At 51.9% G+C, this 27,364-nt stretch overlaps 1 protein-coding gene across 5 annotated transcripts in view; it reads left to right on the top strand.

The window, feature by feature from the left end:
* Positions 1-23,130, top strand: part of EPHB2 (EPH receptor B2) — a 194,114-nt gene extending 170,984 nt beyond the window's left edge. For 2 of the 5 annotated variants that reach the window (XM_053898830.1, XM_053898826.1), the window contains exons 8-16: positions 425-533; positions 1,284-1,351; positions 8,559-8,699; positions 9,245-9,492; positions 10,470-10,685; positions 11,573-11,722; positions 12,687-12,880; positions 14,471-14,626; positions 15,135-23,130. In XM_053898830.1, coding sequence (XP_053754805.1) covers positions 425-533; positions 1,284-1,351; positions 8,559-8,699; positions 9,245-9,492; positions 10,470-10,685; positions 11,573-11,722; positions 12,687-12,880; positions 14,471-14,626; positions 15,135-15,243 — 1,391 coding nt within the window. In that variant the 3' untranslated portion in view covers positions 15,244-23,130. The remainder of the gene's footprint in view (positions 1-424; positions 534-1,283; positions 1,352-8,558; positions 8,700-9,244; positions 9,493-10,469; positions 10,686-11,572; positions 11,723-12,686; positions 12,881-14,470; positions 14,627-15,134) is intronic. The other 3 variants (XM_053898829.1, XM_053898827.1, XM_053898828.1) reach the window with 3 other exon arrangements.
* The last annotated feature ends 4,234 nt before the right edge of the window (positions 23,131-27,364 follow it).

Here is a 27,364-nt window from a genome sequence, read left to right as displayed (position 1 = left end):
ACTTTGTGTAAAGTAGGATTTCCCACTTTACAGATGAGGAAACTAAGCCACAGAGAGGTAAGTCACTTTACCAGAAGTCACAGATAGTAAGTGGTACTGCCACTTAAGCCAGGGAGTCTGGCCTCAGAGTCCGTGCTTATAACTGCCTCTCTGTAGTTATAAGTCAGCTTCTTATCATTGTTGATTTTCATATCAACATTGAGGTATAATGCCCATTTTATAGATGAGAAACTGAGGGTTGGAGCAGTCCACGGACTTGTCCAAGGTTACCTCTGAGCGAGTACCGGCCAGTTCTCCATCTGGGCATGTGACAGGTGCTCTATCAGGAGCAGGAAGAGAGTCTGGGGATCCTAGGAGACCCAGCCAGGTGGGGAACATTAGGATTCCCAGAGCCAGGCTGACAACAACGTGCTTTCTCCCCCAGCCGAGTACCAGACAAGCATCCAGGAGAAGCTGCCACTCATCATCGGCTCCTCGGCGGCCGGCCTGGTCTTCCTCATTGCTGTGGTCGTCATTGCCATTGTGTGTAACAGGTGGGTGGGTGTCTCCAGCCCCTTTCAGGGCTGGCTGAGCATCTATTCAACCATTCCTGAATAGCGTCTGTGAGCCAAGGAGATATTCCCATCATCCCCAGGGCCAGGGAGAGGCTCGCACAGGCCTGGATACCCTCCCTCCTACCTAAATGGCTGCCATTGGCTACATCCCTCTGGGCTCAGAACATGACTACATGTTGAGGCCCCTACATGACTAGGGCCACAAGTGGGGTGTCAGAGGGGAGGTTGAGGAGCTCAGATAAGGCCCACTGGCTTTGGTGGCAGGAAAGACAGAAAGGATGTAGATGGGAGGAGGTGGGGGGAGGGGAAGGGACATCCCAGGTGGCCGGCACAACATGTGCCCAGGCAGGAGGTGGGACTTGTTCCTGCCTTCTGCAGGGCACCATGCAAACACCCTCTCTTCCTCCTTAGGTCCCCACTTTAGAACAGACTGGGCTGTAAGGTCAGATGGACAGAAGCCCCTGGGATGTCTGGGGCCACGGGCGATAACTTTGAAAGGGGCTTGGCTGGAGAGGGGATGGGGAAATGATGAGCCTGGATTTGAGGTGGGAGAGGTGGGAAGGGATGAGGGCGGCCAGGAGGGGTGAGGCTGCTAGGCCAGGGGCAGGCAGGGAGCCCCCTGGCAGGGGTGTGGTTTTGAGGGCCTGCCCTCCCTCTTCCTATCACCTACTGTGGCTCCCAGCTCCCCGGGGGCTTCCAGGTGGCTCCAGCCCTTTGCTCTTGTTCCAGAAGACGGGGGTTTGAGCGTGCTGACTCGGAGTACACGGACAAGCTGCAGCACTATACCAGTGGCCACAGTACGTACACCCCAGCTGGGCCGGCGCCCTTGGGCCCCTCACTCTTAGCTCCCAGCAGCCTCCCAGCCTCCTTCCACTGCCTCCCACCATGCCGCAGCCAGACTGAACGTTAGGCTGTTCCCCGAATGGGCCAAGCTCACTCTTCCCTCTTAGCCTCTGCACATGCTGCCCCCTCTGCCTGGGGCATCCCCCGCCTTCTCTTAACCTGTGTAACTCTCCCCTCTTCCTCAGCCGCGGCACATACAAACCGCTCTGAGCGGCCTCCCCGGACCCCACCCCCCCATCCCGCCCTGGCTTCAGGGCCCCATCAGTGTTTGCACAGCGCTCCCTTACCTGGCCGCACCGTGATGGCCGTTTCCTTGTCTCCCCAACAGTATAGCGGGAACATCTGGAGACCGGAAAGCGTGTCTGACACTCACTGCTGCCCCCCAACACCAGCACGCTGCCCAGCACATAGAAGACACTAGATACATATTTGCACAATAAACACATGAGTTAAATGAGATGATGAGGACCCCAGGCTCTGGCCCAAGAGGTGACTCTTCTGGTAGCCACTTCAGGCACTGTGTTAGGTGCTGGGGATACACAAGTAAGCAAACCACATATCCCTACCCTTGTGGAACTTATACTCTGGTGAAGGGACAGGGAACAACAACAACAAAAAACACAGGAAATAAATGAGAAAAGCGCATGGTGTCCTAGAGACGAAAAAGCACTAGAACAAAAGGCAAAGTAGAACAGGGTGATGGATCCAGAGTTGCAGGGTCAAGGCTGCCTTTTCAAACAGGGCAGTCAGAGCTGGCCTCAAGAGGGTTTCGGGTGAGCAAAGACACGAACAAGCTAGGGGCGTGAGCTGCGTGGATATACCTGAGGGAAGGGCCTCCCAGGCAGAAGGAACAGTCAGTGCAAAGGCCCTGAGGCTGGAATGTGCCTGGCAGGTTTCAGGAACAGCCAGGAGGTTAGTGTGACTGGAGCAGAGTGAGGAGGCAGGAGGGGCAGGTACGAGGGGTTGCAACATGCAGATTGTTGTCCGCCGTTGCAGGGCCTTGGTTTTTATTCCGAGTGAAATAGGGAACCTCTAGGAGGGTCTGAACCAAAGACTGACGTGCTCTGAGTTACAGTTTTGACAGGACCTCTCTAGCTGCTGTGTGGAGAATGGACTGAGGGGGCTGGAGGGTGCCAAGCAGGACAGAAGCAGGGAGACCTGAGAGGTGGCTGTTGGAATAATCCAGGGAAGATATGTGGTGCCTAGACCAGAGTGGAAGCAGTGGCGGTTGGATTCTGACGTTTTCCAAAAAGTGGATGCACTAGATTTCCTGCAGGATTGGATGTGTGGAGCGTGCAAGAAAGAGCCGAGTTGAGCAGTTCTAGATATTAAGCCTCTGGGTAACAGTCAATTTAAAGGAAAAGTTCCTGAGCTTAAAAAATCATTTTAGACATAAATGTAAAAAATAATTAAACCATTAAAATTTCCAGAAGACAATTTCAGTAACTATGTAATGGATATGTGGATAGAAAAGGACTTTCAGGGCACCTGGGTGGCTCAGTCAGTTGAGCATCCGACTCCTGATTTCGGCTCAGGTCATGATCCCAGGGTCATGGGATCGAGCCCCACATCCAGGGCTCCGCACTGAGTGTGGAGCCTGCTTAACATTCTCTCTCTTTCTCTGCCCCACTCCCCTGCATGCACACTCTCTCTCTAAAATAAATAACATGAAAAAAATTATAAAAAGAAAAGGACTTTCTAAGCATGAAAGCAATGGAAAGCTCTCAAAAAAAAAAAAAAAGGCAAATTTAGCTACACCAAAATAAAAAATTCACCTGTACATTAAAAATAAAAGTCATAAATTACATCACCCCCTCCTCTTCCCCAAGTAATAAAATCATGGTTGTAGATATAGCTAAATGCATACAGTATGCCCAGGAATGGTTTTCATGCGGTACATATATTTGTCCATTTAATCCTTATAACTGCCAACTTTGAGCATGAGGGAATCGAGGCCCAGAGAGGTCACAAAGCAGCTCAGGGCCAGGACAGAGGTCCACACTCCTCACCACACCGTGCTGTCCACACCTGACTAAATGTGGACTAAGGTGGACGAAGCTGGACTAAGGTGGCTCACATGCTTCGTCACCTGGAGCCATGTGGAAGCCTCACTATTTAGAGTGTGAGTGGGTAACAAGGAAACAGGTGACAGCAGGGATTTATTTTTAAAATAGAGCCCAGGATTTGTTCATGGATCAACATGTTCTAAAGCTCAGACTCCTGCTCCCTGAATCTAAAAAGGACTTTGTTTTCTTCAAAGCCCTGCCAGCCTTGGGGTCCCACACCCCCCGGCAACCGTGTGTCGCCGGGACAGAGGAGGAAGCTGAGGCCCGGAGATGTGTGTGACTGGCTTGAAGTCACCCTCACCGGCTCATGTGTTCCCTCGTCCAGCAGGTGCTGAGTGAGGACCAGGGTCCATGGTACCTGGATGTGGACCAGAGGGACCAACCTGGTTTCTCTGCCCTGCTCTACCCCTGGCCAGCTGTGTGACCTTGGGAAAGTCATCGAACCTCTCTGAACCTTGGCATCTTTATATGGGAAGTAGCAAGAATGATGCTTCTTTCACAGAATTGTGAGGATTAAATGAATTAATGGATATTAAAGTGCTTCCTAATAATATTTAATAATAGCCAACTCTTCTCTATAGCAGGTAACAATTATTCAGTGCTTTCTATTTGCCAACTACCATACTTAGCCCCTTAAAAAGATTCTCGTTTAACCCTTGCAGTCCCCTTATGAGGTAGGTGCTATTTATGATCTCCGTTTTATATGTGAAAAAGAAGTGAGGCACAGAGAGGTTAAGTAACTTGCCTAAGGGCACACAGCTGTATCAATACAGTGGTTGATCCTCCGTTCAAACTCATAACGCAGCTTTTTTGTGACTATTATTACTGGCAGATCCAGAACTCAAACCTGGTCTCTGAATGTCTGGTTCTTCCTCCTTCCACTTGAATTTCCCATTTGGGTCCAGGACAGCAGGTCCTGACAGTCATAAGTCATCCAAACAGCAGACCAGTATTTTCTGAAGACTCTGACTGCAGAGATCCTTATCCAACTTCAGTTCAGCAAATACCTGTCCTGGGAGCCAGGCCTTGAATAATCACCTTCCAGTCCAGGAGACAGGATGGGGAAGCACCCGGAAGAAAATAGTAGGCGGGCAGTTACAAGTGTAAACTCACAGCCAGACGACCTGGATTCAGCCCCCAATGGGCTGTCGCCTTGGGCAGGCCATCTAAACTTTCTTATGCCTCAATGTCCGCATCCAAACAATGGGGATAATATTAGGTTGGACCCAATGGAGTTGCCATGTTTGTAGGTCATAAACAGCCAAATACTAACAATTTCATACGGCTCAGCCTAATAATAGCATTTACCTGGCAGAGATGTCAGGAGGATTAATCGGATAGACGCCTGTAAAGTACCTAGAACGGGGCCTAGTGCCTGGTGAATCCACACTGAACTGTGAGTAGATTGTGTTATTAATGGTGAGATGAAACCAAAGGGTCACAGAAGCAGAGACAGTTTTACTCAGAGCCATACAATCAATAAGCGTTTATTAAGCATCTACTGAATGCTCCTTCACTTGTGTACTGTAGAGAAAACATTCTAGAGCGAGGGCTCGTAATGGGGGGTTCACAAACCCCAAGAGCTTCAAAAGGGCCGGTGAGCATTCCAAAACTGTATGCTGGGTATGGGAGTGTGGCACACATGTGAATAATTTTCCAAGGAGCAGATCCGTAGCTTTTGGCAAATTCTCGAAGGTATTCATGACCGCAAACAGGTGGAAAGAGAACAAAGGACATTTCAGTAGGTAATGTTATTATTCTTTCAGTAAGCATTTCTCGAGCCTGCTCTATGGGTCAGGCTCTGGCATTTAGCGTGAGCTGGACAGACATGACCCCTGTCCCCCTGAGGGAGAGAGGGTAAAGCGAGCGTTCACAGGCAGCAGAGTGTTCCAGAAAGGGGTGGCAGGATGCATATCTGGCAGACCCCATAGAAGAGGAGAGCCATACAGATGTCACGGCCGTGGGAGTGGGTGCAGAGACAGGGCTTCGGGAACCTGAAGAGGAAGCATGGATCTCCACTAGAAGGATCCAGGCAGCCTTCACGGAGGAGGTGGCATTTGATCTAGACACACAGAGGAAGACAAGTGCATTCCTGGTGGAGGGAACCACATGAACAAAAGCACAGAGTTCAGAAATGATCAGGTGTGTGGGACCTCTGGGTAAATACTTCCTTTTTGCTGTAGAGGATCAGGGAGCTGAAGTTGGAGCCCAACCCAGAGAGTTTGGAAGGCCGGATGAAGGCACTTGCCTTTGTTCTGCAAGCAATAGAGAGCCCTCCTGACCAACACTCCTGGCCAAGGCTTGGGGATGGCATGTGATCGGCTGATAGGGCCCAAGTCAGCTTTGAGCTCCTGCTCTGCTTCTCCTTAGCTCCCTGAGCTGACCCATTCCTGTCCTCCCTCCACAGCTGGCCTGGCGGAAAGGGCTTCCCCCAGTTCTGTCGGAGGGAGGTTGAAAGTCAGTCACCAAGAACCACAGGCCAGGCTCAGCGTTTGAGCAAGAAAGGGAGCATCTCCCAGGAGCTGATGTCCCCAGTCTGAGGAGGGCTGACTTAGAGAAGGGGTCATGGCTGAACAGTCCAGGAGGAGGAGAAGGCATGGACGAGATCTGGTTGGATTGCATCTGGGAGGCCACGGGCATGATGATTAAGAGTAGTGGCCCTTGGCTCAAATCTGACAGGCCTGGATTCAAGTCCTGGCTGTACCATTTTCTAGCTGTGTGGCCTTCGGTAGATTACTTAGGCTCTCGGAGCTGCAGTTCCCTCATGCATGAAATGAAAATAATGATCCTTTCCTCCAAGAGTTGTTGGGTGCAGAAGATGAGATAATCCATATAAAGAGCCTGCCCAGTGCCTGACACAAAGGGTTCGGGTAATGGCAGCTGCTGTCATTCTTTTGTCTCTGTCACATGGATTCTGCTCAGCTCTATAGACACTGAGTGTATATTCCATGTAGAACTTTATGCATTATTCTAGGGGAGAGAAAAACGAGGAAAGACCATGCACCCACCCACCCCCTCCACCCAGGCTCCCACAGTTATAGGTGGTGGTTCTTAATTTCTTTTGGGGTCTCAGGCTCCTCTGAGTCAGCTGAAAATTTTAGATCCTATGGCCAGAAAAACACAAATATGCATACACGTGTGTATATAAAATTATAAAACAGAAAAATCTAAACTCAGGGATGGATTTGGGAAGAACTTCAACTTTCACAATATTTATTTCCATAGTTTTTAGACTATAAATAAAGAGTATGAGTCACTTTTCTAATTCAAAATGGTAATAATAGGGGTGCCTGGATAGCCCAGTTGGTTAAGCGTCCCACTCTTGACTTTGGCTCAGGTTATGATCTCACAGTTGTGGGATCGAGCCCCACGTTGAGCCCCACTCTGGGCATGGAGCCATGGAGCCAGTAAGATTCTCCTCTCTTTCTTTCTCTCTGTCTCTGCCCCTCTCCCCCACTTGTGCTCTCTCTCTAAAATAAATACATACATACATACATACATGCATGCATTCCATTTGGGAGGTTACCAGACTCCCCTGTCCCACCAAACTCATCCTGGGTCTGTCAAGTGGTTCACAGACCCAAATTAAGAAACCTTCACCTAAAGCACTAGACAGGGACCCCTGGTTGGCTCAATTGGTAAAACACGTAATTCTTGATCTCGGGGTTGTGAGTTTGAGCCCCATGTTGAGTGTGGAGATTGCTTAAAAATAAAATCTTAATAAATAAATAAATAAATAAATAAATAAGTTAATTAGTTGACTAAAGGGCTAGACAAACACCTACATAAACAATCCAAAAAATAGCTAATGTATTAGAACAGTAGTTGGCAAACTTTTCTGTAATGGACCAGAGAGTAAAAATACCATAGGGTCTCTATTGTTAACTACTCAACTTGGTCGCTGTAGCTGAAAGCAGCGCCAGGCAAAGGAATGCACGCGGCTATGTTCCAATAAAACTTTATTTACAAAACGGTCAGTGGGCCAGTTTGCCAACCTGTGTGTTAGAGGTTCCAATTTTAGATTCCTGGAATATCTGCAACAGAAACAGAGTGATCAACTAACATGTCCAAGGTCACACAGCTGAGCAGCATTGATGCCCCCATTCACCAACCAGCCAAGCCTTACTATGGTCCAGGGACTCCAGCTCCCTCCTCCTAGAGTTGCTGCCTCCAAAGTCGCTGCCCCTGGGGCAATGGAGAATGTGGGCAGGAAGCTGGGGAAGCCAGAGGGAGGCCTGGGCAGCAGAAGACGAGTTATCTGGGAGGGAGAATATGGGATTGATCACCTTTCCCTTCCTTCCAAGTGTTTTGTTGGCTCAGTGCTAGGATCAGAATTAGGTCTTTGATATCCAAGTTACATCCTTAATTTCTGCATCAAATAAAAAAGTACATCCAAATCAAGAATCAAATTAATATGCCCCATGTCCAGCCACATGCTGATCACCAGGAAATTTGAGATCCGGCGTGGTTTAGGACTAACTAGTGGGGGACCTGGGAAGTGGGCCGAGTGATGGGTCCTCCGACCCTAGTGAGTAGGCAGCCCCTCCAGGCTCTGGGGCGTGCCTGGGAGAGCTGAGGCAGCCAGGAAGTTCCCTGAAGGGAGAGGATGCTTAAATTAAGCCTTAAAAGACAGCAAAGGCTCCTTAGCAGCTGCCCAAGAACATGGACTCCTGCCTCCTCTCTCTATATCTTCCAAATCTCTCTCTTCCTTCTTGACTTCCTCTTCCTTTTCTTTGCACCCCCTGATTCTCTAACACAAGAGTGACAAACCTATCTATCCTTTTATGCCCACACCCATAGTAGACATTGCTAAACAACACTGACAGTCTTTTAGCTTCTTCAGGAAGACATTACTAATCAATTAGAGTTGGAACAAGAGCTAGAACCTATTTGCTCTCTCTGCCGAGCTCTCTGTTCTCCTCACCCTTCTACTCAGCTCAGTGCCCATCTGCTCACCGAGACTCAGAGAGGTCAAGTAACCTGCAAAGGGTTGCCCAGTTCCTATGGGGCCATATGGGAGTGTATTTCCCTCTACAGAGGGACTAACTGTAGCCTTTCCATTTGTCCACATCTTGATTCTGTGCATGTGACCAAGCCTGGTCTTGTCCCCCAGTGACCCCAGGCATGAAGATCTACATCGACCCTTTCACCTATGAGGACCCCAATGAGGCAGTGCGGGAGTTTGCCAAGGAAATTGACATCTCCTGTGTCAAAATTGAGCAGGTGATTGGAGCAGGTAGGTGGTGGGTGCTCTCCCAGGTACCATGGCCTCAGCCATGAGGGGGGAGTACTCTAGGGGCAGAGGGGAGCATGTGGGGTAGGAGCCTCAGAGGACCCTCCAAGGCCTGAAGGTTCAGAATAGCCAAGGTGGAAAAGCCCTCAAGGGTCATCCAGGAAAACTACCTCATCGATAGATGAGGAAACTGAGGCACAGGGCTGGGAAGGAGCTTGCATATCATGTCAGAGATTGAGCTAGGTCTAGAACCCAATTCTCTGGACTCGGTCTAGTGCTGTGTCCTTCCTGTCCCTCTCTCCATCCCCCCCAGGTTCCCCTACAGCCTTACCCCATACCCAGCCAAATACCATGGGGCAGCTGTGGAGAGTTTACTGAGACCTTAGGGGCCCCCACATTCTACAAAGGGGTTCTTTGTCAAGAGGATGAGCTGACCACTGGGGAGAAAAAGTTCATTCAGGACCCAGGAACAGAGGTTACAGGGAGTGGGAAGGTGACATTTCCAGCTGGCAAGTGACATCCTGCCTTTCTTGGTGTGTGTGTCCCAGGGGAGTTTGGTGAGGTATGCAGTGGCCACCTAAAACTGCCAGGCAAGAGAGAGATCTTTGTGGCCATCAAGACGCTCAAGTCAGGCTATACTGAGAAGCAGCGCCGGGACTTCCTGAGCGAGGCCTCCATCATGGGCCAGTTCGACCACCCCAATGTCATCCACCTGGAGGGTGTTGTCACCAAGAGCACGCCTGTGATGATCATCACTGAGTTCATGGAGAATGGCTCCCTGGACTCCTTCCTCCGGGTAGGGAAAGCCAAGAGTTCCAGGGGCCCATGGGTGGGGAGGAAAAGGAGTGGTGGATATAACTTCATGTTGTCAGAGCCTGACGGGGTCTTGGGGAAAATCTGTGTCAGGAGGGGCTCGTATGCTGCCTCTTTCCATCCTCTTACCAGTGGCAGGCATTGCTAATCACCCCAGAACTCTGTCCCCCTGAACCAGGTAGCGGTCTCAGAATCCTTTCAATCTAGGAAACCACAGCCAGTCCGTCGAAGTTAGCACGCAGCCTGAAATCCGTTATCATCTATGCTTTTAGCCAACTTTCTCATTATGCATGAGAGAAAAGTGAGGTTCAAAGATGGGTACGGTTTGCCCAGGATTACCTAGGGGGTCAGGGTGAGAGCCAGGACTGGAACCAGGTCTCTTGAACCCTAGTCCAGGATTTTCACCAGATTTTGGATTTCTCCAAAGCCATATGGGCTAGTGGGAGGAGTCCAGAGCACAAGGCCAAGAGAGGAGAGTTTTCAGACCCCCCAGGAGATCACAGATAACCAGCTAGACAAAAAGCATGGAAACCTGCTGCTAGACTAGTTGCCATTTAACAAACGTTTTTAAGCACCTCCTATGTGCCATGCACATACCTCTGTGCGCCTTCTGATTTAACTCAGACAGCCCTGGGAGATGGATATAACTTATCCCCATTTAATACACAGATGAGGAAACAGACTCAAGAGGTTAGGTCACTTGTCCAAGGTTGCACGGCCAGCAAAGGGCAGAGCCAGAGTCAAACCAGCTGCGTCTACTCCAAAGCCCATGTTCTTTCCCCCACCGTGAAATTGGCCTCTCGTGGGCCTCTCTAAGACCCCCAAGCATCTGAATTCTTCCCACAGGGAGCATGAGGCCAGGGTAGCAGGGTCCTGCTCTGGTTTCCTGTTGTGCTGATGATCCAGAGCTCTGACTGATGCCCTCCCATTCACTATGTGTTTTCTCCACTTCTCCCAAAGCAAAATGATGGGCAGTTCACAGTCATCCAGCTGGTGGGCATGCTCCGGGGCATCGCGGCTGGCATGAAGTACCTGGCAGACATGAACTACGTCCACCGTGACCTGGCTGCCCGCAACATCCTCGTCAACAGCAACCTGGTCTGCAAGGTGTCTGACTTTGGGCTCTCACGCTTTCTGGAGGATGATACCTCAGACCCCACCTACACCAGCGCGCTGGTAAGATGGAGGCAGAGAACAGCGGGGTCATGGTGCCAGGAAAGAGGACATAGGTGTCCATTTCTCCCTACAATACCTTTTCACCGACACCTGCTCATGCCAAGCACTGTGCCGGACCCAAGAGACATAGAGGCATAAATCACAGTTTCTGCCCTCTTGGAGCTCACAGGCTGGCAGGGGACACAGATGTGCAGAGAAACATAGGGTAACAGAGCTCTAAGTCAGGACACCAGTCTTGGGAGGCCCAGGAAGGCTTGCTAAGAGGGGGTGAGATGCGAGCTGAAAGCTGAAGGGCCAGTAAAAGTTTGTCAGATGCCATGTTCTCAAGCCAAGCTGTGACTGGAACACAGACCCTAAGAGGGGAGGTGGTGGGCAGTGAGACTGGAGAGGCAGGCAGGGCTGATTTTGGAGACCTGGAATGCCTAAACTCAGGACTGTCCCCTGCTGAAGGGTTTTAAACAGAAAGGAGCAAGACGAAGCCCCTGCCCGAAGAACTCAGAATCTATAGCATAAGAAGAGGCAAGCACACAGGCAAAATGATTTCAGTGCTGCTCTGTATGACAAGTGCCTCCCTGACAGAGATCGAGGACCTAGTTGGAGGATTAAAAAGAGTGAGCAACTCCTTGGCACTTGGGACTTAGGGAGAGACTTTCAGAGATACTTAAAGGATAAGAAGGGGTTTTCAGACAGCAGAGTGAGGAAAGGCATTTCATGCAGAGGGAACAGCACGTGCAAATTCTCAAGGCCTAAAGTAGCATGGTGAGTTTGAGGAAGAATGAGGGGCTTCGTGTGACTGGTACGCACAGGGCATAGGGTGAGGAATCTTGAGAGCAGAGACCAGATGGATCAGCCTCTCACCCATTAACTTTCCTCATTGTGTTCCCCAGGGTGGGAAGATCCCCATCCGCTGGACGGCCCCAGAAGCCATCCAGTACCGGAAGTTCACCTCAGCCAGTGATGTGTGGAGCTATGGTATCGTCATGTGGGAGGTGATGTCCTACGGGGAACGGCCCTACTGGGACATGACCAACCAGGATGTGAGTATCCAAGGGGGCTGGGCAGAGCCTCTGTGGCCAGCCAGATGAGAGGGGAAGATCCAGAATTTCTGGCCTTTTCCTGATCTCCCAGGGAATGGGAGCAAGGTCTCTGAGATACCGGGCCAAGGCAGCTCCCAGCCCAATGGTGGCTGATTCAGATGTCTGCACAGGACCCTGGAATCTCCAGAGGTCAAGAGCAGGAAAGGCCTACACATCCACAATTCAGCAAATCTTCAAGATGCCTTCACTTTGTGGTCAGCCCTGAGTGAGACTATCTCAGGTGTTTTCCACATAACTGGGGGACAGGACGCTTATTCCAGGAACAAGATGTTGTCATCAGGAACTTTATGATCAGCTGTTAAATGGGAGAAGGCAGGTGTCAAGTCCTGTAGGTGTTGAGGCAAGGGCAGCATGAACAAAATCAGGAAGTCTTCACAGGACAGGTGGGATGCTCACAGTAGTGGGACTTGGAGACATGAGGACTTCAAATGGGAACGATAACCCGTGCAAAGGCCCCGAGATGGGAACTAAGGGATCATATTGGGGATCGGTAGAGAGGAAAGATGATCAGAAAGGTTGATAAGGCTCAATAATGAGGTGTTTGAAAATCAAGCCAGCAAATCCTGATTTGCAGCAACACAAAACGGGAAGGACTTGAAGAAGCTTCTTGAGCATGGAGGGTGACTCACGGTCCAGCAAGGGAAAGTGATTCTGGGCCTAGTGGCAGGACAGATTGGAGAGAGGGGGTAGGCACCCAGGTTGCAGGTCAGACTGAGGCCATAGATGGTGGGAACTCAGGTGAGGCCCGTCCTTGGGGCTGTATCCAGGAGGTGAAAGCAGTTGCCATGGCAACCAAATAGGTCTTTCCTGCAATACAGAGTGGGGGGTGGAAAGACAGGACAGGTTAGAGGCAGATGCTCTTACCCCACCCACCCCACCAACTCTGCCCCTGTGTTGTTCCCAGGTAATCAATGCCATAGAGCAGGACTATCGGCTGCCGCCACCCATGGACTGCCCAAGCGCCCTACATCAGCTCATGCTAGACTGCTGGCAGAAGGACCGAAACCACCGGCCTAAGTTTGGCCAGATCGTCAACACGCTGGACAAGATGATCCGAAACCCCAACAGCCTCAAAGCCATGGCACCCCTCTCCTCCGGGTACGGCTCTGGTCTGGCCCCACTCCCTCCTCCCAGTATATCTCCACCCCATCCCCAGCCAGCCCTTCCTGTCTCCAAATCTCCACTCCCTCAAGCTCCACCTGCCTCGGGCAGATGATCTACACTGCAGCTTGGGGTCAGGGAAGGCCAGCACTAATGTTCACTGGGCATTTGCCCTGCCTTGGGGGTGTGGAGGAGCCCAGGACACAGAAAAGGAGAAGGAAGTGGTAAAGGTGGTAAAGGAAGCACTTTTTTTTTTAATATTTATTTATTTTTGAGAGAGAGAGAGAGAGAGAGAGAGCACAAGCATGGGAGGGGCAGAGAGAGAGACAGAGACACAGAATCCAAAGCAGGCTCCAGGTTCTGAGCTGTCAGCACAGAGCCCAACACGGGACCCCAACTCTTGAACCCCAAGAATGTGACCTGAGCTGAAGTCGGCCGCTTCACCCACTGAGCCACCCAGGCGCCCCAGGAAGCACTTTTTAAAGCATGGTCAGAGAGGACAGCATTGAAGAAAAATTACCAGAATCTTGGTTGGTAGACATATTCACTGGTCACCAGGTTTCCTTCCTAGCTACCCTCACGCTCAAACCTAGACCCTCTCACTTACATTTGCAGCCTCCCCAACCCAGCCACACACGCGCACACACACACACACACATGCCATGGCCCACACTCAGGTCACCATCCCTGAATCAGAGAGACTGTCAGCTCCAGTGATCCGGGGCTTGTCTTCTCCTGGGGGTCCAGGGCATGCTCCATCAGACCTGAGGTCACCACTGCCTTGCTTGGGTGGCGGTCCCAGACCCCTGTCTCTCCTGGCCTTGTACGCTCTTTCTCTCCAGGACACTATCGCACAGGGTTTCTGAGGGGTGTCCAGCCAGGTGTCTTCAGGATCCAGGGCTGGCTGTATCCAGAGACTCTTTGGGCCCAAGTCCTTCACCTGCCAAGTTTTTGTGGCCAAAAATTTGTGTTTGCGTCTGCCTGTCGATCCCCACCGTGGCCCTGCGTCAGCTACTCCTGACTCTCCGGATAAAATCACTCTGAGCTTTTAGCCCCGTGAGAGTCATTTCACTCTCGCGAGTGCCACCAGCCTTGTCTGGACGTTGGAGGTGCAGCCCATAGCTTCCTACAGCACACCCAGCATGGAGAAGGATGGAGGAAATACAGAATAGTAGCACACTTAGTCCCGCCACACTTAGTCCTGCACACTTAGACTCCTTCCTCCTGCAAATAGGAGGCTTGGAGAAGCGTCTCCCTCCTCACCGTGGTGATCCAGCCTTCCAGGGGTCCCCACAGAGGCTTCCCTGGGTTTTCCAGGTGGCCTCAGCGTGGAGTCCTGCACACACACTCACTCTCACATAGCCACACATATACGTGTACTCATTTACATAGGTACAAATTCACATCCACATCACATTCACATCACACAGAAATACTCGCGTACGTATACATTCATTCACCTTTGTTCACACAGATGGATACACAGGTGCAGGTACGCAGCCCACGGGTGTGCCCACGCCCATGCTTACCCCCGCCCCCCCTCCCAGCTCATGCCCTGACCATCTCTGTTGCCCACCCCACCCCCAGAATCAACCTGCCGCTGCTGGACCGCACGATCCCCGACTACACCAGCTTTAACACCGTGGATGAGTGGCTGGAAGCCATCAAGATGGGGCAGTACAAGGAGAGCTTCGCCAATGCCGGCTTCACCTCCTTCGACGTCGTGTCGCAGATGATGATGGAGTAAGTGCCCGGCTGCCTCCACCCACCATCATCAATACCCCTCCCCACCCATCCCACTAAGTAGGGGGCTCTGGAGGGTGAGGGACAGACAGTGTCCAGTAGGGATGTGTGGGACAAGATGGCCAGCTTGGGGTCATATTCAGAACACCACCCAGGTCTGCCTGTGACCATGGGCCAATCAGAACCTCCCTCAGCCCCAGTTTTCTTCTGTAAACGGGAGATTGGTAGGACGATCAAAGGGATATAAAGTGAGCGGGCGCTTCCTAAGTGCAAGTTCCCTCCTCCCTCCCCGTAGCAGGGGAGACCAGTGCCCCCTGAGTGTCCTCACTCCCAGTCACGCTCTCCTTCCACCCCCAGCCCATCACTCCTGCTCCAGACATCCACCCACTCACCCCCCTCCCTTGCTCTCTTCAGCAGGACATCCCTGGAGAAGCCCAGACAGCTCTCTACCTGGCCCAAAGTCCCCTCCATCCCCACATTTCCTAACGCACATGCTTCTCTCCTAAAGGGACATTCTCCGGGTTGGGGTCACCTTGGCTGGCCACCAGAAAAAAATCCTGAACAGTATCCAGGTGATGCGGGCACAGATGAACCAGATCCAGTCTGTGGAGGTTTGACATTCATCCGCCTCGGCTCACCTCTTCCTCCAGCCCCACCCCCCCCACTCCGCCCCACACGCCAGCCCCCTGGTTCTCCGTCCACGTCCACCGCAGGGTCAGCCACCTGCCAGGAGGCCACGGGCAGCAGGAAGAACCGAGCAGCGCTCCAGCCACGAGACGTCACCAAGAATATGTGCAACTCAGATGATGGAAAAAAGGGAACGGGAACAAAAGAAAATAGATCCAGGGAGGGGGCGGGAAATACAAGGAATATTTTTTAAAGAGGATTCTCATAAGGAAAGTGATCATTGTTCTTAGGGAAAAAAAAAAAAGAAAAGAAAAGAAAAAAAAAAAGGGCTTGGGAGATCCACGCGATTTGTCCCAATTGGAGACCAAAAGCAGTTTCTCTCCAACTCCCTCTGGGAAGGCGACCTGGCCAGAGCCAAGAAACACTTTCAGGAAAACCAATGTGAAGGGGGAGACAGGGGCCACCCTTCTCTCCTGTCCCTGGGCTGTTCTTCCAGGCCTCACTCAACAGCCACACGGCAGGCAGACGGGGCAGGCGGGCGGACAGGCAGCCACCGCGGGAACCACTCGGGGAAACTCCACTCCCGCCGCCACTGGGCAAACAGAAGAATTTTTCTGTCTTTGGAGAATATTTTAGAAACTCCAATGAAAAAGACTTGTTTCTCCTGTCGGCTCATGGGACCGAAAGGGGGCTGTTGTCTTCCTCGGTCGGGGAGACCACGGGGACATCGGCAAGGTCAACCTTCCTGAGGATGCATAGCCCTGCCTGCAGGCCCAATGCTGCAGTGACGACTGCCACTGAGAAGGATTGCTCCTGCATTTGGGTTTGTTTACAGCAATTCGTGGACTTGGGGGTATTTTGGTCAGGGGTGGATTTGGTTTGGGGGGTTTGTTTGTTGGGTTGTTTTTTTTTTTATGACAATGAAGTGACACTTTGACATTTCCTACCTTTTGAGGACTTGATCCTTCTCCAAGAAGAAGGTGCTTTCTGCTTACTGACTTAGGCAATACACCAAGGGCGAGATTTTATATGCACATTTCTGGATTTTTTATATGGTTTTCATTGACACTCTTCCCTCCTCCCCCTGCAGAGAGTTCCCCCCTGCTGCCAGGCCTCACCAAAGCCAACTGCCACGGGGCCATCTGGGCCGTTCAGAGACCAAGTGAGATTTGGGAGGATGAGGAGCCAAGGTGGAGGGGCACCCCACCCAGGGCTGTTTTTGAAAGCACCAGATTGAGAAAGAAGTGAGCCCTAGGGCTGCAGAATCACACGACTTTGCCCACTTCTCCACCCGCCCTCTGCCCCAGTCTGTCCAGTACTTTCTAGACAAATAGGCCCCTTCGAGGTTCCTGAGTGCCCTCGGATGGCCAGAACCCAGTTTCGCCTCTGGGAGCCTAAACGGGGCCCCAGATCATTCACTGTGATATCCCAGCCCTCCAGAGTGTCACCCTCAGAGATGTGTGCAGGCGCTCCTTCCCTCCACTGGGGGGAAAGTGTATGGTTTCTCTCCCACCCCCTCCCCCCACCCCCAGCCCAGACCTTCACCCAGGTCTGAAGGTCTTGGCCGTGGGAAAACCATCAGCCACGAGGTCTGGCTACAAACTCCCTCCTGTGAGCAAATGCAGGCACTTGAGCAGAACAATCGGTTAGTGAACTGAATGGAAATAAACACTTTAGTTATAAAATGACCCCTGTTCTCTGTAAGTTCCAAGAGAGACTCTGGCACCCTGGGGCATGTCAAGTGACCCATGGTGCTCTTTTAAGGGATGCTTCCTTCCCCGGGGTTCTAGAAGGCCCAGGGCTGAGAAAACACATGGAGGACACCAAAGGTCCACGTGGCCTTTCTGGCTCTGGCTCGTCAAAAGCGCAGGCAACAGAAGAAGCAGGTTGGAAGTGGCTCGGAATTCACGTTCAATGCCCTGCAAATCAGGATGAGCCGCTCCGGGAGGCATCAGGAGCAGGAGGTTGACAGGGGTGCACTCGGTTCTCCTGGGCCAAAGGAAGGGGGTCCGGGTGTTAGGTAAGCTGTGATAGTGGTAGTGCGAGGGTCCTGGAGTAGCCGTGGGTCCCCAGTCAAAGCCACAGGTAAGATCCCCTTATCCTGGTCAACACCAATCTCTGTGCAAATGGGCTCCTACTTACATATAATCAGAAATCTTTTTGTGGAAGGAGGAGGCAGGGAGGCGGATGTGCTGTGGATATCAAGTCTGGCTGAGGAGGGAGAGGCAGAGACACCACATCTCAGGACCTTCCCCTTTGTCCATGGGAGACTGACCAGGAGGAAGGATCCCAGCCGCAGGTGGCCCATGGGGCAGCCTGGCCCAGCCTGTCGTCTGTCACTCACCTGTTCTCAGAGCCCAAGATGTAAAGGGAAGGAAGGGATTAAGAGGGGAGCATGGGCCCCTGGGGGGAACAACAGAGTGAGCCACAGGGAAGGCATTGGCTTGCTGCCCACGAACTGGCCAGCCTTGGCCCAGCCAGCTGCCCTTTGTGCCCCAAAGCTGCCCAGCACGGGTGGCAGCTGTCCTAACACACAAGGTCACCTTCTGGAGGGAGCTGCCTTGATGCTCTTCAGATTAACTCCGTCTCCCCAGCCCGCCCCCCACTACTCTGGGGCCCCACACAGGGCTGGCACTCAGTGCTTCCTGTCAGATGGCTTCCTGTCCTAAGCTGCTAGGCTGGTGCCTGCTCGCCAACTCATTTGCCCATCCACCCTTGAGTGCCGAGTCCTCAGGGGTCCCGGGCCCCCCTGTGCCTGCTTCTCAGAGTGAGGATGCCACCCAGACCCTCTGTGTCCCCACTTCAGGGTAACAGGTATCACTGTGACTGCCTCGGGTGTGGGCAGAAGCCCACCTCTCCCTGCTGCTGGGGCAGCTCTGTCCCCACCACCTCTTGCTTGCTTCTCGGCAGGGAGCAGCAGGCCATTCTGCCAAGCGCCTTCCGCTGATAATACCCACTCGCCTGGGCACACGGCGCCGAGCCTCCCGCTGCCTGGTTACTAATCCTTTCCTGGCTCAACCTCCCCAAGTGCCAGCCCCCACCTGCCCCGCAGTGTCAGAGGACTTTCCGGCTGCTCTGCACACAGTTGGTACTGGAGGAAAGAAAGCCGCCTTGTAAACACGGGCCAGGGCACCATGGAAATGGGGACCAGCTGCTCTCGGAGGGTGTGACAAGCAGACGTGTGTAGGGCCAGGCTGGTACTCCTACTCCACTCCTACTGCCCCAGAAGCCCCCAGAATGGGTTATTGTTGATCAGCAGGTCTCTTCCTGGGGGATGATATTCAAAATTTCTATCAACTGGTAAAATGTGGACGGATCAATCAGAATAGATGATGGCCTTCGTGCTAGACCAAAAGGCCTCAGAGTAGGGGCTGGGATGTGAGGGCAGTCGGGGACACTTAAGGGACCGGGGAAGTGCTGTTTACTAACCAGTGGTGCCTCCTGCTCAGATGGCATCAGCTGGACTTTGTCCATCATTTCTGGTTGGTCCCCATGCTGCTACCTCTCAGGGAGCTCTCTGCTACCCCCTTGTGTGCAGTCACCAGCCTTGCACCCTCTCAAATCAGGGGCTCATCCCAGAAGACAGGGAGCTCCCAACCATGCCCAGCCAGCCCTTCCTCTGCCTGGCTGAAACACAGGAAGGGCCCAGGATCCAGACCACCACCCACCCCAGTGCTAGCCCTCGGGCACTGCTGGCTCTCTCCTGGGCCCCCGTGGTTCCAAGATGGTACTAAAAGGCTGGAAGAATCTTGCCAAATAGGGTAAATGCATTCAAAGGACAGGATGCCCCATGATGCTAGGGGAAATACACCCTGACCCCAGAGTGGCAGCCTTGGTCCTATGACTAACTTGAGACATGAATCTGGATAAGTCATTTGCCTTCACTGAACCTCAGTCTCCCATCTGTAAAGTGAGGAGATGGGACTGGGTGAGCCAGGCATGCAAAACACTTTCTACGCCACCGTCCTGTGAGGAGGGACTATTTTCTCCCATAGGTGGGCGGGGGGAGGGGAGACTGAGGCTCAGAGAGGGGAAGTAGCTTCCTCAGGATCACACAGCCAGGAAGGGACAGAGCGGGGCTGTGTTCATCTGTTCCCAATGCCCACTCCACCACACTCGGGTGACATGAAGCACACGGTCAGTGTCTGATGCTGGTTGGTAAGAGAAGAGAATGCTCAAATCACTGGGGTTGTCAGGGAGGCCTTCGTGGAGGAGGCTGTCTTGAAAATGACAGAAGTTGAGAGGAAGGTCACTCCAGGTGGGAGGTACAGTATAACCAGAGATGCAGAGGCCAGAATTGTCCAGCCATGAGGAGTCAGGTCTGGATGAGCCAAAGGAGTGGTGGGAGGTGGGGGTTGATTGAAGAGGAAGGTGAAGTAGCTTGAATGTGATGCCCAGTCCAGCCACAGCAGGTTCTTGAGCAGAAGAGCAGCAGAAGGAGCACTGGGTTCTAGGAGAAAGAGTCCGTCCAGCCATCAGATGGATGGCAGGATGCCTCATAGCTCCCCCTCTCCTCCTGGAGGAAGAGCCCCCTGGAAAAGCCCTCATTTCTTCCAGGAGAATCCAAGCCCTGCTGCTTCATTGTCCATCCTCACTCACTGAGGCAGATAATCCAAAGAGTCATTTCAGCTGCTTGGAACAGCAGGGTGGGTTTTGTGCTACCTGGTTCCTAATTCAGCTGCACTCACTTGACCTTCACCCCATTTCCGCCAGGCCCCGCTGAGAGCTGCCGGGCACTGAGGGAGCTGCCACTCGGGACCAGAGTTGAGTGGATGCGGATGGCGGTGGTGGCGTGGGAAGGCAGGCCAGCATCCTGGCAGAGCCCTGGGGGCACAGAGCAGAGTGCAGGGGTGAGCAGGGGCTCGGGCTTGGGTGGGTGGCACGCACACTGCTCAAGGAAGCCTGTCTCTGCCCCGGGAGGCCTGGCCCTGCCGAGATTACCCAGACGCGTTGGAAGGGTCGGTCTGGGGTCCTGCCGTTTTCAGTAGTGTGTTGTGCCGGGAAAACCCAGGAAGAAGTTGGGGAGCCACATTGCACATGCCTATACCACTTGCTGCCCTTGACAGACTCCCATGAAATGGCTCCTGCCATATAATTTAGCATGAAGAATGACCTTGGAGCTGGCCAGTTTCCCCTTCAGGGAAACCAAAGACAGTGACTTGTCCTTTGTTCTGGGACACAGGAAGGCTCAGGGATGCTGCCCTGGGAGGCTCACCTCAGGAGGTTGATGCCACGGGCAGGGTACTAATTGCTGGTACACTGTGTGGGGCTCTTACTGGTGTTATCATCCCCTCTCTGCTGGCGAGGAAACCGATTCCCAGAGGTGATTCCCAGACCATCCCAAGCAAGCCATCTGCCTTTAGTGTTCCCTCCTTCCTGCCTCATAGGATCTTTCAAAACTTTTGCCATCAGCCACCTGTATTAGAATCTTCTGGGCCGTTCATCTTGCAGATTCCTGGGCTGCACCATGACCCCTTAAGTCAGAACCCCTGAGGCCAGCCTCTATTTTTAATAAACTCCTCTAGGAGACTTCTCCAGACACTGAAATCTCTTCACTTCCCCCACAATGACCTATGCCCTGATGTCTGCAGGGAGGGAGGTTCTGGCGTAGACAGGGATTAGGAAAAAGCAAGACATCGTCAGATAAGATGCCCCAACTCAGACATGGATTAGGACCCATGAAGTGGGGGCTGAGCTGACCCTCAGGAATGTGTTCAGACTGAGCTAAGCTTTCAGGAAAATTAGAAAGACCCCCAGACCCAGAGTCTGTCTGAGTTTAGCTCCACAGCATGAAGGCTGCCTCAGGAAAGCTGATACAGCAAGAAGAAACAGGAATTTAATACTTCACAGGGGCCCAGCAGCCCACCCAGTCCACCCTATGGAGACCCCCACAGATCCCAAGGCTACAATCCAGGCCTGTTCATTCAACACCTGGCCAGGTGGGCCAGGCAAAGTCAGGATGGGTCTTCTAGCTGGGCCCAGAGCATCACATATGCAGCCCCCAACAGCCTCTGCTACCCAGACTAAAACATGGCTTGCCCTGGAGGGAGAAGAGGGAGTAAAGGACCCTGTCTCTACTCAGGGTTTAACAGCCCCTGCTGGAGGAGGGGAACGGGAGAGGGAGGAGGTAAGAGCCAGGACCACATGCACTCTGGGGGCCCCGCTGAGACTGTAAAAGTCCAATCTAACTTCCCGCGGAGAAAAGATTCCAAGATTCTAAGATTGCAAGCCCCGTGATTCTAAGATTCTAACAGAAGAATTTCATGTTTTTAAGATTCCATCACCCTATGATTCTATACTGATAGTTCTTAAAATTTCAAGTCCCATCGTTCATCCTCGGTGCTTAAATCTGAGTCCCCTAGCCGTGACGAGAGCGCAAAGAGAGAGTGAGAGACCTGGGGAGAAAGACAGCTAATATCAAATATTAGCAACAGCTCCATTCTTTGAGTCAGAGATGGACCCTCGCAAGGGCCCAGGACCCTCCTTTTGAGTGTGACGCTGACTTGCTTTCCTGGGTAAGTGGCAGAATTGCCCACACCTGGCCCTCCCAGTGGCCAGTGGGATGGTGCCCCAGCTGAGCAAAGCCCTCACACAGGCCACGGTGCCTACTAGCTTGTGGGCAAGACAGTCTAACTCAGAAGCCAAGTAGGGGCCTCAGTGGCTCCATCTGGGAGGGGACTTACTTATTTGGGGTGGAACATCCCCCTCCCCACCAGAGAGGAAGGTCCAAGGCAAAGAATTGGCTTAGGAAACTGCCCAAGCACACCACCTTACTGTTCAGAGCCAGAGTCTTAACACTGGGCAACCATAGGGTCTTACTACAAACCCCAGAACCAGGTGCCTTCCCACTGACACTTGGGCTGCAGTGTCCATGGCCACACAGCCCCTGCCTGATTCCAAGGAGCCTTCACCCTTTCCGGTGAGGCCACTGCCTATGGGATCTGAAAGGCCAAGGAGGCGCCTCTGGATTGGTCGGAACGAGTGGTCAGTCTGGCTGCCCTCCCTTCCATGGACAGGGATTCTGCTGAGCAGGGGGCACAAAGCTGAGTCCCTGAGGCCGGCCCAGGGCAGGCCTGGCAGGGACACTTCCTGACAACCAGCCTCTTTGGACTCCAGAGAAGAGTAATTACTGGTTGATCATGCCCAGCCCCAAATCCTAATCATAGCTGCTATTTCTTGAGTGCCAACGATGTGCCAGGAAACGCACTTAACTTTTTATACACATTGTCTCGCTTCACCCTCACACAGCTCTGTGAGACAGGTACAATCAGAATTCCCATCCCAGAGACTAGGAACCTCAGAGACGTGTATGGTGGCTTTCCCAGGTCACAGAGCCAGCCAGTGGTCTCTGACCCCAGGATCTGCCCTCATCAACACTATGCTATGCTGCTACCAGTGGCCCCTACTCAGCCCCACCCCCTGTCAGACCCTTTGCCAATCAAATCCAGATCTCTGTGGGGGAACTCTGTTCAGGGCACATTTTCTTTGACCATGGCCTCCTGGAGCCACTGTCAGAGCCATGGGCGGTGGAAGTGAGCATTTGGACTCCTCCCTCCACAACCCAGGTGTCCATTCCAGCCTGGGCCATGCAGGCCAGAGCTCTCAACCAGGGACCAGGGGGTCTGGCAGGGTTTCACTGAACCCTATTCCCTTTGGTCGTGAACATGGGTTTTCCTGACAATGCTGGGGTGTTGGGAAGTGATGCGGCTGGGGTTCCGATGGCTGTGGGTCAGACCTAGCTCCTCCCCACTGCTATGACCAAGGAAATCTCACCAGCTATGTCCATGAGCAACCCTGATCCTGTTACTCCAATGCCTTTGTAGGAGTATTTTTAGCAGAACTTTTTTTTCCAAAATAAATGTGAATTGTAAAAATTATTGCTCTGACTCACGGCTTGTTCGTTCGTTTGTTTCTTTGTTTTCCCACTGAGGTTTCCCAGGGAACAAATGGGCACCCCTAAATGTTCTTACCAGAGTTTTGAAGCATGGCTAGGAGTTTTCCAGGGCTAAGAATGGAGCCAGGGCTAGGACTAGAATTGGGGTTGGGGTAGGGATTAGTCCTGGGCTGGAGTAGGGTGTTGAACTGGAACACTACGAAGAACACTCAGTCCTGTTTAAGATTCCCATGTCTCCATCAGGGATCGTAGCCTTGGAATCACAACTCTGCCATTTGTTAGCTATGTGTCCTTGGAGAGGTCGTATAACTGCTCTGAGCCTCATTTTCATGTCTGTAAAATGGGGCAATAAAACCAATCACCTAGAGTGTAGTGAGGATTATATGGCAGAGCCTTAAATATGTGAAAAGGGCTCGTCTAGAAAGCTGTTATCATTTGCAGCATTTCCCATGCTGGGAAGAGCATTTCATGGAACCAGTGTTCCTGGGAGCAGACTTGGAGAACCAGTGCTTGGGTAATGCTCTGGGGCTTAGAGGTAGAGCAGGACTGAGGCTGAAGTCAGGCCTGGGAATGCGATGGGGTCGAAGTCAAAGGGAATGGGATCTAGGAGGTTGTCTTTTGATTCATTCATTCAATACTCATTTATTCAATCAAAAATTACTTACTGTATTCCTAGTACATGAAATGTGCTGTATGAGATACCTGGGGGAAACATAAATGACCCAAATGTGCATCCTGCCCTGGAGAGCTCATCAGGGCATTCGGTTGACTTCACTGCACATGAATTGGGCACCCACAGAGTGCCAGACATGAGGCTGGTACTAGGAATGCTGTAGTGACTTAGACATGTGCCCTCCCTCATGGAAGTCCCCAGTCAGTGGAGGAAACCAGTAGACACTCAGGTTATTACAACTCAGGGCAATGCGTGCAACAGTCAAAGTGCCTGTAGATTCCAGGAAAGGTGCCATTAATCCTGAATGGGAGCCCCGAAGGGTCCTGACTGGGGTTCTAAAGCATGCCTGGGAGTTCTCCTGGAAGCTAAGGATAAAGAGTTCCATGTAGAGGCAACAGCAGATACAAAGGTATGAAGTCAACATTGATATATTTTGTGAATTACTATGTAAGTAATACAAATAGAAACGTGACTACCATGTTAAAAACTAATAAATGATTCTTTATACCAGTTTGTACATACAGACCTCAGGGCTGCCAGCCCCTCTCAGGGCTTAGGGTACCAGGTGGAGGAGACTCTGAGAGCTGACATTGAGGCCAATTGGGTCACATACCACCTGCGGGCACACAGCACAGTTAGAGTCCCGTGTGCAAACTTAAGGCCTTCCTTAGACATCCTGGGGGCCTCTGACTCAAATGCCAGACAGCTTCTGTCTGTCCCAGCCCAGTTCCTCTGAGAAGTATGAATCCCTTACTAGTTCCACTGGCAAGCCCAGGCCCTGGTCCACACCAGGCTCCCCCTAGATCCAGCACAATCTCATGGAGAGTTGCCCCAGCTCAGGGATGCTGCCCCAGGTCTCCTACCCCCCCCCCCCACCCAGTTCTTTCACCAAACCCTCTTCTCACACTTCCTTCCCACCCAAGGAGTAGCTACAACCTCCCTCTGCCCCTCCTGGCTCTATATGGGCGTCCGCGGTCTGTCATTTCACAGGGACAGAGACATCGCAGTGACAAGAGATATCACCAAGGAGAAAAGAGAAACAGAGGAGGAGTTTTCTCCATAGACTCTCACTAGGTCTGGTGGCAGAGCCATGGAATCCCCTCCCCCGCCCCCCCCCATGCCAGGCGAGACTGTAGAAAAAGTCCATCCCCACCACCACCTCCCCCCAGTCCCCACCACTCCCATCAGACCAAAGGGTGTGCCTGGGCCAGCCCTGCCCCAGAAACCCCGCTGGCTCAGCATGTGGAGTCCTGGGGCCGGTAGCGCCCCTGCCCACTGCTGGCATTCCTCCCCTGATGCCCCCTGGATGGCACAGTAATAAAATTTGAGACTATATTAGTGCTGCTGCTGCCATGGCCCCTCCTCCCCCTCCCCCTGGTGATGGAGGGTCCCGAGGCAGCAAGAACTGTGCTGAAGCCTGCCCCAATCCCCTTACCCCAGACCCCACCCCCTACATACTCACTCACATGCATAAGGTCCCCTCTCATCCAGGGGCACTCGTGTTTATACACACATATTTTTGCCATCAGCTACAAACAGGCACGCACCCGCACATTCATGCATGCACACATACACCCATAGCTGCAGGCTCATGTTCAGACTCACCCCATACACATCAAGTCACGTATACACAACAATTACCCCGCAGCATGACCGCAAGTAACTCTCAGAATACTCCCTCTGTGTCAGGCGTGGTTCTGAGTGCTCTGCACATTATCATCCTGCTTAATCTTTTAAACCCGTGCTTCTCAAACTATCTGTGGTGAAAGACCAGGTTTGCTTGGGGGGGGGAGGGGGTCTGTTTTGTTTTGTTTTGTTAATTTCCAGTTGTTTGTCGATCAGTATAAGGTCTTACTGTGAATTCAACACCCAACCTTGTTTATACCCTGTTCCATGAGACCTGTCCCTGATCTCACACTTGGATACTATGGCAATGTCACGATGCTACAAATATTTCTGTAATATCTGTACCTACCTTGTCATAGACCAGAAACAAACAGTTCTAGGACAGGTACGAGTCCTATCTATATCTTGAGTAGCAATCCCTTAAAGCATGCCAGAAAGTGGACAACTGGCATTATCCCCATTCGATAAATAAGAAAACGGAGGTACAGCATTTTGAAGATTGCCCACAGTTACACAGCTAGTAAGGGCAGGAGCCAGGATTAGAACCCGGACGGTCTGCTCCAAAACTGTGCTGTCTCATATCCCTACACACTTGGGCACAGAGTTATACTCACATACACAACAAAAGACACACACCTGCAAATACACATATGGACAAGCACTCCAGACACAAATGTGCATGTATTTATTCACTATAGTAAACACACAGGTATGCACACAGAACTACAGGCACAAACATACAGATGTGTCTGTTTTGCTAATTATTATGTCCCTGGTGCTAGTACATTGCCTGGCACACAGTAGGCACTTAGAAAATACTTCTGAATGAATCAATACCTTTATGCCCCATATGCCTTCCTTCTATAAGAACATATGTCTATGAGTGTATAGGTTCTCTTTCATGGAGCGACTAACACAGCAGGTTATAAGCACGATCGTTGGGTTCAGGCAGATCACAGTTCAAATCCTGTCTCTGCCATTAATGCTGTGTGACATGGGGAAGTTGCTTCACCTCTCTGAGCCTCAATGTCATCATCTAGAAAATGGAGATTTCAGGGGCACCTGGGTGGTTCAGCCGGTTGAGCGTCCGACTTCAGCTCAGGTCATGATCTCATGGCTGTGAGTTCGAGCCCCCTGTCCGGCTCCGTGCTGACAGCTCAGAGTCTGGAGCCTGCTTTGGATTCTGTGTCTCCCCTTCTCTGCCCCTCCCCACCCCCCAGCTTGCACTCTGTCTCTGTCTCTCTCAAAAATACAAAAATGTTAAAAAAAATTTTTTTTAATAAAATAAAATATAGTGGGCGCAGAAGAATGCATGACCTAAGACCTCATTTTTAAAAAGATTAAGAGCAGCCAAATTAATCAATGGTGGTAGAATTCATGAGTGGTTCTTTCCAGGAAGTGGAGAAGGGAACCACAGGAAAGGCTGGAAGGGTTCCACACCTCGGTCTAGGTGGCAGTTACACAGGTACAGACATAGGTTAAAAAAAAATCATCAATTTGCAAGAATGAGTGGTCAGGGAAGGGCTCACAGAGGTGACAGGTGAGTAAACATCGGAGGGAAGGGAGCAGTGAGTGGTTCGCTGGAGAAGGAACCGTGCAGTCAGGACAGCAGGAGCAAAGGCCAAGGATACCTGGCAGGTTCAAGGAGCAGCGAGAAGGCCAGAATGGCTGAGGCAGAGAGAACAAGAGGCCAGTGGGAAGAACCGGGGTCCTCTGTAGGCCATGATAAAGACTTTAGTTTTTCTTTGAATGCAATGAAAGCCCTAGGAGTGTCTGAGAACACCAGTGCGTGATGTGACTTTTAAAAGGATCCCTCTGAGTGTCCTGTAGACTGATGTCTGAGTATATTAGTCAGGGTTCTCCAGAGAAACAGAACCACTAGGATATATATTAAGAGATTTACTTCAAGGAATTGGCT

Source organism: Panthera pardus, unplaced genomic scaffold (genome assembly GCF_024362965.1).
Source record: "Panthera pardus isolate Hobbes unplaced genomic scaffold, ASM2436296v1 HiC_scaffold_11, whole genome shotgun sequence".
Lineage (NCBI taxonomy): Eukaryota > Metazoa > Chordata > Mammalia > Carnivora > Felidae > Panthera > Panthera pardus.
This window is presented reverse-complemented; position numbering and strand designations above follow the sequence as displayed.